The sequence below is a fragment of the Balaenoptera ricei genome, chromosome 2 (assembly GCF_028023285.1).
Source record: "Balaenoptera ricei isolate mBalRic1 chromosome 2, mBalRic1.hap2, whole genome shotgun sequence".
In the NCBI taxonomy this organism is placed as follows: domain Eukaryota; kingdom Metazoa; phylum Chordata; class Mammalia; order Artiodactyla; family Balaenopteridae; genus Balaenoptera; species Balaenoptera ricei.
Window position 1 is genome coordinate 152,153,986 of NC_082640.1, and position 12,287 is coordinate 152,166,272.

A 12,287-nucleotide genomic window follows, 5' to 3' on the forward strand; every position below is an offset into this window, starting at 1 on the left:
TGATTTAATATGCAGACCTAAAAGCTTTTGCTTTTTACTTACTTCAGGCAATTACATTATTTGCCAGCCTGCTGGCTAGTCAACACCAATATGTTTCTTTTAATTCCATGAATCTCAGCATATGCTATTTTACATATCCTAAATAATTTAAATACATTTGTTATTCTTTCCACAGCATGTAGAGTCCATGAAGCACAGGACAATAAAGCTTCCTACTCATACCACCAGGAGGATCTCTTGGAAAGAGTCACCACAGGACTACCAGAGAGACTAATTTGTCTGAAGCATCATGTGTTGAAAGAACACTCGCTAGAAACAGAGTGACGATGTTTTCAATTCCTTGAGTTCCAGGAACCCAGGAGAGTGAGCTGAAACTCTGAAAATGCGGCCATGGACTGGTTCCTGGCGTTGGATTATGCTCATTCTTTTTGCCTGGGGGACCTTGCTATTTTATATAGGTGGTCACTTGGTACGAGATAATGACCACCCTGATCACTCTAGCCGAGAACTGTCCAAGATTTTGGCAAAGCTTGAACGCTTAAAACAGCAAAATGAAGACTTGAGACGAATGGCTGAATCTCTCCGGTAGGTTCTAAAAAACTGAGGGAAGAACGGTGAAACATTGTACTTTGTTTTTAGGTGCAGGGCTTCAGTCAGCTATTAAAAAATACTTAATGATTTCTGTAAACTGCTATTTTTGCAAAAATTTAAGTATCTTAGTAAGGTACTTTTTATGCTAATGTTATCTCTATGTATTTAACATAGAGAGTTACTCTATAATGGCAAATCTTATTTTGCATATGAATTTTAATATAGAAAAACTATGCCATTTAATATACTTATATTTTGTTTAAAATTATCTTCAGCATTTTGATAATTTTGATAAATATAAACTTTGTATGATTTAAAGTAGTACATATTAAAATTTTCATCATGGACTATAACAAACACATAATAATTGAGAGGCTGAGTTAGTCTAACTCTAACTTATTAAATGAAAACATTCATTCTTAAATAAAACAACTGTATCTGGAATCTAGAGAATTATTATAATTGCTACTGCCAGTCTATTAAAAAATGGTTTTCAAAGTTATTGAATTTAGAAGTTATCTAGTATCTTCTAATTCCTCATATTTAAATATGAAGGTGACTGTATACTTAGTGCTTGCTGTCTCTCAAAACAGAGGTCGAAGATTTGAGAAGATGAAGAGGTGAGAGTCGTCTAGAGGTGGTAATTGACTCTAAGGGAAGTAGTGTAGAAAAAAAGAGCACAAATTCATTTCTTTTTGAGAAACAAATACATTGAGGAGTCGAAAGTGGAAACGTTCTGTTGTGCATAGAACTTTCAGAGTAGTTGGAGAAGGAGAAGGGGAGAGAGCTATTTTGTGGAGGCCGAGGAGCGTTCTGTGACGAAAGAATGTAGTTGGCAGTGTCACACACCCTTGGAGCCTCCCTTCCCTCACTGCCTTTCACTCTTTATTTAGAACTCAGTTCTTTCCTTTTGTTTAGTTCCATAACTTTTCTTCACCATGATATCATTTTGATCTCTTTATGTTCTGTGGAAGGCTGTGCTAGGTATTAAGAGTTTACTGTTTCAGTGAATGAAACATCAGCCCTGTCATTTGTACGAGTAATAGTACCATTCAGCAAAATACAAAGTACGCAGGAATTAGAAAGTGGACGGCTAACTTCTTGAATTTGTGTATCATTTTATTTTCTTTTTGGGGAGAGCCAGGGAGGAAGGATCATGGAGAGGGTGGTCTTTCAGTAGAGTCTTAATCATTTGTTATGGGAAGCAAAGATTGATAATTTGGAGGTTAGTAATCATAGCTATCATTTATTGAGAGTTTGTTATGTGCCAGGTACTGTGCCAAGGACTTTGCGTGGATTATCTCATTGAATTCCACAGCCTCCTTATGGGATGCTGATTCTGTTTTCATAACCATTTTACAGATGAGGAATCAATGGGATATTAAGTGATTTAATTTTTCCCTAGGTCACACTTCTCACAAATGATGGAGCTTACTTTGAATCATAGCAGTATGAGTGGAAAGCCAGGGGTCTGATGAACGGTTTTGCCTCTCTGAATAGAAACCAGAGAGAAGTAAATGATTCAGAAATCTCAACTAAACATCTCATGTAGGAGATAAGCAAGAGTAGTTGATTTTGGAGTATGATTTGTAGTAAGATCTTGTTCTACGTTATGAGAATTTTACTACTTGAAAACATATTGCCTCTTAACAATTTAGGCTAATAAAAAATTGCTCACTTTTTTCCTAATTTCAACTTAAATATTGATAGTTCACTTGGCTTGTCTGACTGCCAAGTATTTGCTTCTATTGCATGAAGGAAAGCTTGCCTTTAATATGAGTTGTTCCTTCTGCAAAATAATCTTTGGATCTCTGAAGTCACTTTCTTTATAATCTTTCATGTTGGCAAAAAATTAAATTCTCAACTACTACAAATGTAGAGACAACTTATAAGAGCTGAGACATTTAATATGTCATTCTGTAACATCATAAATACAATCTGAAAGTACAGATGGAGAAAATGAGCCCATACACACACACACACACACACACACACACAGACACGCACACACACACATATAATTTCAGGAAAATATGTAAATAATTAGGGAAGAAAACCTCTTCAGGCCTTTCCATCAACTTTATTGGTAGGGCCATTTGTGTTTTATTCAAAGAGATTATTATTTTAGAGCCCCTGGCATAAAAGGAAGAGCAGTGGAGGCGCTAGTGACATTGGTGTTCTTTTTTCCCCTTATTGTAATATTTCATACTCAGTTTTCTATGTCTTTTTCTTATAAGAAAGTATGTTCAGAAGGTAGACTATAAAGGATTAATTCAGATGTCTGTAAAACTAGGTCATTTCTTTGAGATATGGTGTGTGGATTAGAATTGGAAAGTAACCCAGAAGCCTGAAACTACAATTTTTAAGATTCAGGACAATAATTTTTAAAAGCAGTTACCCAACCCTCTAGCCAGTGTTTGCTAATTTTGTTGATACTACTACAAATTTAGGAAAATAATTTGAAAATCATTACTCTGAGGGATGCAAACGTTTTAGTACGATGTATGGGAGGTTGCTGCGTGCATCTCTGTGTGTACGTGTGTATCTGTATGTATATTTAATTCTGCCTTATTGATGAATAATTTCTGTATGGTAAAATACACTTCTTTTAGCATACATGTCTATGAATTTTGGCAAATCCTTATAGTCATGTAACCAGTACCACCATCAAATTATAGAAGAATTCTTTCTCCCCCCCAGAATTCTATTGTGCCCTTTTGTAGTTAAATTCTCTTCTAACCTTCTGTCCCTGGCATCCACTGATCTGTTTTCTGTCTTATGTTTGTTTCCTGTTCCAGAATGTTATATAAATAGAATCATGCAGTAGGTAGCCTTTTGAGTCTGGCTTTTTTCATTTAGCATAATATACTTGTGATTCATCAGTGCTGCTTTGTGTATTGGTAGTTCATTTTATTAAAAAAAATTTTTTTAATGATGAGCAGTATTCCACAGTATGCATGTATCAGTCTTGTTTGTTTTTAAATGCATTCACCAGTTGAAAGATGTTATTAGTGTTTCCATTTTTTTGGCAATTATGAACAAAGCTGTTACAAACATTTGCCCTGTAAGTTTTTGTGTGTAAGTGAGTTTTTATTTCTCTTGGGTAAATACCTAGGAGTAGAATTGCTGGGTCATATGTAAACTGCATTTTAACTTTATGTAAGAAGCTGTGCAAAATGTTTTCCAGAGTACCTGTACCATTTTGCATTCCCACCCACAGTGCTTGAGAGTTATAGCTCTCATCTTTGCTAGCATATGCTGTTGTCAGGTATTTTTACTTTATGTTTTAATAGATATGTAGTATTATCTCATAGTTTCAGTTTGCATTTACGTGATGATTAATGAGGATGAGCATTTTTTTCATGTGCTTATTTGCTATTCATATATCTTCTTTGGTGAAGTATCTATTCAAATTTGTTGCTTATTTTAAAAATTAAGTTATTTGTTTTCTTACTGAATTTTTTTAAGAAATTGGGGTTTTATATATAACATAAAATGTTTTATATTTATGCATATATATAAAATAAAAACATAGCGGCTTAAACCAATAAACATTTATTTGCTCCTGATTATTCAATTTCAGTTGGCCTTAGCTGGGCTGTTTTCCTAATTATGTATGGGGTCACTCATGTGGCTGCAGCCATCTGGTGGCTCCATTGTGGTTGGTCAGTCCAGATGACCTAACACATGTTCAGTGGTTAGCTGGGGCCATCAGCTGGTTCCCTTCTATCTGGCTTCTCTAGCAGGATAGCCCAGGTTTCTTACGTTGTAGTGTTCCAAGAGGGCAAGAGCAGAAACTGCAAGTCCTCTTGAGGCCAAGCATGAGAAGTTGCACAGTGTCACTTCTGCCACATTCTGTTAATCTTTGCAAGTCAAAGGGACACTCCATATTCAGGGAATGGAGGTAGGAGCTGCAAAGAATTTGTAGCCATATTTAACCCACTCTCCTCATCTCTAGAAGTAATGTTGAATAGATTAGGTCAAATCATGGCGGTCTTGAACAGCCAGAGTTTAGTGTAGGCTTGGTTGATAGATAATAGGGAACCATAATTGGGTTTTCAGCAGAGGAATGATGTAGTGAAAATGGTTGAGGAAGATTTAGATTTTCAGGTGGATTTGGGCCATGTGCTTGACTGGAGTGAAATTAACTGGGAAATATAGTATTAATCTAGACACGAGGTGATGCTGACCTAAATTAATGATTTAATCTGTTGGCTTTGGTACCAAGGTACATCTGCTTATTTTCCCATGTTTCCTTCATGCTTTTATTTGACTTTCCCCAAACATCCCTTTCTTATTTGTTGATTGCCAGAACATTGAGTATACATGTAGTAGTCTTTCTTTTAAAACTTAGAAATCATCACTTTTTAAGCCTGCCACCCTACAGGAATGCCTTTCATCTTTCATGTTTGTTTTGTCTCAACCTTTAGTAATGTGAAATTGCTATCAGTTCACAGAATCTTTTCTTTTTAGGATTTGAACCTGCCAATCTGCCTCTCAGAGTTGAAATTTAGCAGAAAACACCTGGAAAATTATTGAACCTTGTTCAGAAACCCCTTGAGCAGTGAACCTCAGTGACAGAAGTCAGAACTGGGCACAACTTGTAACATTTAAAGAGTGCTTAATTGACAGCTTTCCTCTTAATTCCTTATTGTAGTTCCATTTATTTTGGGGAGCATAATTTTAAAAAATTCAAATGTGACTTTGTAGCCTTTTAATAAGGTTGGTTTGTTTGTTTGGTCCAGGAAAGAAAAAATTTCTTCTGGAAATTAGATGTTAGCTATAAACTGTAAATTTTACAGACCACAAAGGAAGTATGATTAGCTTACAATTATCTGTTTTTCTGAGCTATGTACTAGTCTCCTCAGTTGGATTAGAGCCGAAGCAAGAATCTTCTGGTGGAAAAATTTGTCTCAGGCAACAAAATTATGAAACACTGACATGGGTAGAAAGGAGACTGATAGGGTCTTTCACAGGTCATACCTTACTTCTTCTTTTTTGAGAAGCTGGTATTAGAAATTGGAGATTTGTTTGTTCCTGTTAGTTGGTTGGAGGATTTGCTGTAGGCAGTCTTCTCCATAATTGCTCATCTCGCTTATAAAGAGTGTACTGCTTGTATTCCTACAGCAAGTGAATGGGTTGGAGTGTGTAGAGCATCTAGCTGTAACCTTCCATTTTTTTTTACTTTTAGTTTTGCAGCCCTGCATCCATTATTCCTTATGCTATCAAGAATATATGGGCTTCCCTGGTGGCGCAGTGGTTAAGAATCCACCTGCCAATGCAGGGGACATGGGTTCGAGCCATGGTCCGGGAAGATCCCGCATGCCGCGGAGCAACTAAGCCCGTGCGCCACAACTACTGAGCCTGTGCTCTATAGCCCGTGAGCCACAACTACTGAAGGCTGCGCGCCTAGAGCCCTAGCTCCACAACAAGAGAAGCCACCGCAATGAGAAGCCCGTGCACTGCAATGAAGAGTAGCCCCCGCTCGCCGCAAGTAGAGAGGGCCCCGCACAGCAACAAAAGACCCAATGCAGCCAGAAAATAAATAATAAATAAATAAATTTATTTTTAAAAAAAGAATATTTTATTTTTCCTTATGGAAAATACTCCTTCCCTATGTTAGAATATCTTAGTGAGATTTTTAGTCAAGATTCCTAGCCTTCTCAGTCTGACAATCAGATGCTTTCTCCCTGGAATTTGTATTAACCTTTTCATATATTGCTGTATTAGATTTGCTAGTGGATCTTTTTCCATGTTAACAAGACATGTTTACCTGTAATATTTCCTTCTTATAATGTCTTTTGGGTTTTGGTATTAAGTTTATGCAGGAAAATTTTTTTCTCTGGAAGGGTTTGTATAAAATTGGTATTCGTTCTATTTTAAATCTTTGTTAGAATTTCAGTGATGCTGTCTGGGCCTGCAGTCTTTTTTTTTTTTGGCTGTGGGTGGGCAGAGCTTGGTTTGGGTAGGGACAGGAGATGTGTGGGAAGGCTTTAAATTCTAGATTTGATCTTAATAGAAATTGGACCATTCACATTTTCTGTTTTTTCCTATGTCAGTTTTGGTAAAATGTGTTTTTCAAGAAATGTGTCCATTTTATCAAGATTTTCAAAAGTTGCATAAAGTTGTTCATAATTCCTTTTTACTTTTCTTCTTCAGACCTGTAATATCTGTAGTACTGTTTCATTTTTCATTCTTGATATTGTTTATTTGTTTGTGTTTTCTCCTTTTATCTTGCTAAGAGTTTATTGATTTTATTTACTTTTTCAAAGAATCTCTGGTTGTTGTTTTTTTCTCCTGTTGTATGTCTGTTTCTATTTTATTGATTTCTACTCTTAGTTTTATAATTTTTTTTCTTATAGTCTCTGGGTTTCTCTGTTCTTTTTAAAGCTTTCTCAGAAAGAATTTTATGTTATTGATTTTAAGCATTGCTTTTTTTCTAACATATGCCTGGAGAGCTGTAAATTTCTCTCTAAGCACAGGTTTAGAGAGCACAGTTGCATCTTGCAAGTTCTGACAGTGACCTATTTTAATTGTTATTCAATTAAAACTTTTCAAATTTCTTTTGTGATTTTTTTTTTGTTGTTGTTCTTTAACTCACAGTTAAAGGAGTGTGTTGCTTAATTTCTAAGTGGGACTATTCTGTTATCTTTTTGGCTTTGATTTCTAATGTGTTCTTCAACCAGATAGAATTATATTCTATATCATTTAAGTTCTTTGAAATTTTAAGTGGCTCAGCAAATGACTTACGTTGGTGAATGTTTTAAGAGAAATGTGTATTCTGCTCTTGTTGGATATGCTCTTCTACACATGTCATTTAAGTTAGGTTGGTTAACTGTGTTATTAATATTTTCTAAATTTATATAGAATTATTTTTTTAGTCTGCTTGTTCTATCAGCTAACGAGAAAGCCATGTTAAAAATCTCCAACAGTGGTTATAGATCTATTTCTTTTCACCTCTGTCAACTTTTCTTTGATACATCTAAAGCTGTTTCATTTGGTGAATGCAAATTCAGGAATATCTTATTTTCTAATGACCTCATTTGTCTTTAATAATACTTTTTTAGCTATAAAGTCTAATTTATTTGGTATCAGTATTGCTACACTAACTTTCTTTGTGTTAGTGTCTGCATGACATTTCTTTCATCTTTTTAATTTTAACCTTCATGTGTTTTTTATTAAATATATTTAAACAGATTTAATTATTTGAAGTGTTTCTTATAAGAATAGGATTGGATTTTGTTATTTTTTTGGTTCAGTCTGTTAATGTCTGTCTTTTTGTTCACTTGTTTTATCCATTTACATTTAAGATAATTACTGAGTATAAGTCTACCACGTTGCTATTTTTTTCCTCCCTTTTGGTCTCATCTCTTATTTTTTTTTTGCTGTTTCCTTTTGGATTAAACAGTTTTTTTAATTGTTATTCTGTTTTCTCAATTATAATAGTTTTAGTTATACATTTATATTCTTTTAATGGTTACCCTAGATACTATCAGATATACCCTTTTAATTGCAGTCTATCTTAAAGTAATATTTTTATCATTTCAAGAGCAGTGCAAGAATTTTGTCCTACTTAAATCTTTAACACCCCTCCCCCACATCCACTTTTGGTCTTTTTATTGTCATATATTTTAACCCAATGTCTGTTATAAACTGCACATTATGTTATTATAATTTTGATTTAAATTGTCATATTCCTTTATAATTAACTACATATTTATTCTTTTTAATGTTGTTTATTCCTTCCTGCAGTTTAATTCTTCCATGCTGATCATTTCCATTCAGCCTGAAGAATATCCTGTAGTATTTTTGGTAGTCCAAATTTGATGGCAATAAACTCTTTTAGATTTTCTTTTTCTGAAGACTTTAAAAACATTTAGTTTTGAGAGATATTTTTGCTAGCATAGAATTTAGTTTGGCAGTAATTTTTTACCACACTTTAAATGTGTCATTCTGTTGTTTTCTAGCTTTCATAGTTTTTGTTGAGAAGTCAGCAATTTTAATTGAAGTGTATCTTTTTCTTTGGCTACTTTGCATTTTAATTTTTGTCTTTGGTTTTATACAAGTTGACCATGATGCGCAGATGTGACTTTATTTGTTTTTATCCAGTTTGAAATTCACTGAGCTTAATTCTGAGATTTGATGTCTTTTATCAGTTTTAGAAAATCCTTAGCCATTATCTCTTTAAATACTGCTTCTGGACTACTCTTTCTCTTTTCTCCTGGAACTCCACTTACATATATTAGCAGATTTCCTTTTATGGTGTCTCACGTGCCTTTTATGTGTCTGTCGCAATCTGATTTGTCTTTGTACTTCATTTTATGTATTTTCTTTTGAACTGTATTCCAATTTATTTAATCTATCTTCTTCTACATTCATTCTGATGTTAAACACACCCAATACTAATTTTTATATATTTTGATTCTGGAATATCTAGTCCATTTTTTTGGATAATTTCAAATTTCTTTGTAAATTCTTTATTTTTCATCTACTTTGTCCATGTTTTTTATAATTTCTTTAAGTAGTTATTCTGATATAACTATTATATTGTCTGCTAATACCTGGATGATATCTGGATCATCTTTTGATCAACTTTTATTTTTCTTTTGATTATTGGTCACATTTTTTGACTCTTTCCATGTCTAGTAATTTTTATTTTTGTCAGATATTGTGACAAAATATTATATAAAAGTAGTGTAGAGGTTTCCCTGTGTTAGGGATATATTATCTCGGGCTTATTATCTCATTCAGTGCAATCAGGGATTGAGCTGGGTCATGGCTGCATTATGGTTTTAGTAAAACTTAGCCCACTTCTGTTTCTTCCCTGTTCCTCAGGTGTAAATCTTCCATGCTTTTAATTAAGAACTTGGTGGATTTCTTTGAAGACTTAAAATACTGTGGGAAATTTAGTCTGCCTTTTAGATGTTTTAGGCTTTGCTCTTTGGCCTCTTACACTATGTAGCATCTAAATATGGCAAACAGTGCATAAAAACACTAGCTATGAGTTTAACGTAAGTCTCAAACAGAACTTTGTCTTGTAATATCACAAAGACTGAGAAATTTTAGTCTGTCTTAAAATTGCTCTCTAGTCTCCCTTGGAGCCCCAGAATTAAGCTAATATACCATGGATAAAACTGGTTATGTGTTTAGTGCCCCTGTAGTTTCCAAATTTTCAAGATGTGAGCCTGTGCCTCACATCTTACCTAGAATCAGGAAGTGCTCCCTAAGTAAGAACATGGCTAGTTATAGAATGCTGTCCTCTGGACTTTTGATTAATCCTGCACTTAGTATACCTCTCTAATGGCTTTAAAATGGGTTATATTTTCAAGTTATTTTCTTTTTTTTTTTTTGATTGTTGTCATTATTACAGCAAGAGTAGGGTTTGCTATTACATGCTACATTCTACCTGAAACCAAAACTACCTGGATTGAAAATGGTTTGAGTTATCCCAATACTGCTGCTGTAAAGAGATTCCCATTAGTTCCTGTACCTACGTCCCTGGAGCTGTTCTGGTTCTTGCCCATTTTAAGACCTGGTTCTTCAGGTTTTCCTTGGATTTGTTTTTAACTTTCTCTCCCATTGTATCCCCAGGTGTGTGGTAAAGGAAAGGAGGAGTTTGGGTGGATTGGAAGTTTTTAACTATCAGAGTAATCTCTGCTTCATTGACCAATATAGTGAATCTCTTAGGAGAGAGAGATCAAGATGAGATCTAGACAGATTGAGCTTGATGTGCTTGCTGAACCTATCCAGTAGAACGTTAGAAAGTTAATCTAGAAATCCGGGAAAAAGCCAGGATGAGAGAGAAAGATACCTTTGGGAATCATCTATATGGAAGTAATTGCCAGAAAATGTGTTGCACAAGGTAAAAGTTCCTCCATTCATTTCAGGTGACCCACAGTAATCATGGGTTTGGAGAGGAGGAAGTGTGGGAATAGCATTAACATACTCTTATTTGTAGAGTCAGCAACAATCTCACATGACAAGAAATTTTTCAACCACTGCACCTGTTTCATGAGTATAGCAATTGGCTATGTGGCACAGAACCATAGGACCACATATATTTTTCCACACGATTATCATTACTAGCTTTTATGGGGACAGAACATTAGTAGAAGAATAGCATATTGAAGATGTCATGCTGTTTTCATCAACATTTATTATGTTCTCTTAATTTTCTTCTTCATACCCAGGGTTTTATGTGTATTTCATTGGCTGTTTAATTGCAGTGGGAAATGATTCAGAGCCAAGATGTTAGCTTCTGCTTTTACTCCCAGCTTCTTGATTGTTCTAACAACAACAACATTAGTAGCAGGAACAGCAAGACAGCAAAATAATAATAACTGTTACTGTGTATTAGGCCATATTTTAAGCAGTTTATCTCAACCCTTACAACAGGCTTATGACTTAAATACTCATATTATCCTCATTTTATAGATGTAGACAGTGAAGCACAGTTCAGTAGTTTGCTGAAATTTATATAACTGTAAAAGGTAGATCTGGAGTTCAGATCCAGACACTGACTCCCTAATCCAAATTCTTTTTTTTTTAATTTCTTTTTTTTTAAAATTTTAATTGAAATATAGTTGATTTACAATGTTACAATGTTAGTTTCAGGTGTACAGCAAAGTGATTCAGTTATACATATATATATATACAAATATATATATTCTTTTTTTACATTCTCTTCCATTATAGGTTATTACAAGATATTGAATATAGTTCCCTGTGCTACATAGTAGGTCCTTGTTGGTTATCTATTTTACATATAGTAGTGTGCATATTTTAATCCCAAACTCCTAATTTATCCCTCCGTAATCCAAATTTGTAATCACATTACTATGGTGCCTGTAAAAGTAACTGCTATGTCAGAATAAAAGTGCCACAATCCTTTTTGTCCTAATATTCTTTGCTTGTTGTGTGTGGGGCGGGGGGGGTCCAGAAGACTAGAACATAGACCATAATACTTCTGTCAGATTCCTTTCCTCCCCATTAACCATTGAACTGACTTCAGAATAAGGAAAATTATCAAAGATAAAGAAGAAGCATTTCATAATGATAAAGGAGTTCTCCAAGAAGACAACCAATTTGTAGCATGTATGCACCTAACAGCAGAGCATCAAATACATGAGGCAAAATATGTAAGGCAAGGACAAATATATAAACCCACTATTTTAGCTAGAGACTTTAACATCCCTCTTTCAGTGATAGATAAATCAAGCAGGCAGAAAATCAGTAAGGCTGTAACTGACCTGAACAGCATTTTCTCAATCAATTTAACCTAATTGACATTTATAGAATATTCAAAAACAACAGAATACACATCTATCATTGAAAACCCTCCTATTCTGATGTGCTCTCTGCTTGGATAGGAGTGTTTCCTTTATAATTTCCTATAGCTTGTCTTGACATATTGAACAGGGAAGTCTGTGTATTTAGAGAGGGGGCAGGGAAGAGGATTGGACTGTGGACATTTTTGCTTATTTATAGAGTCAGTTGGAAGTCTATTCTGTAGAGAAAAATTCCTTTTCCTCTTCATTCTAAGCTCTGCCCACTTCTTATTTCCAACAAAGATGGTTTAATAAAAGCCAGCTTTGTGGAATATAGGTAAGATCATGCTTTCTGCTTAGGAATTATAATCGCTTTCCTCATTTGCATCGGTACACTCATATATAATGTCAGAATCACCACCGAGCAGA

The 12,287-nt window shown here is 34.5% G+C and overlaps 1 protein-coding gene across 3 annotated transcripts in view; it reads left to right on the plus strand.

Annotated features, from left to right (window-relative positions):
- FUT8 (fucosyltransferase 8) overlaps nt 1-12,287 on the plus strand; it is a 321,610-nt gene that overhangs the window by 162,961 nt on the left and 146,362 nt on the right. For all 3 annotated transcript variants that reach the window (XM_059915753.1, XM_059915752.1, XM_059915751.1), the window contains one exon: nt 176-585. In XM_059915753.1, the coding sequence (XP_059771736.1) occupies nt 383-585 (203 nt within the window). In that variant the 5' untranslated portion in view covers nt 176-382. The remainder of the gene's footprint in view (nt 1-175; nt 586-12,287) is intronic.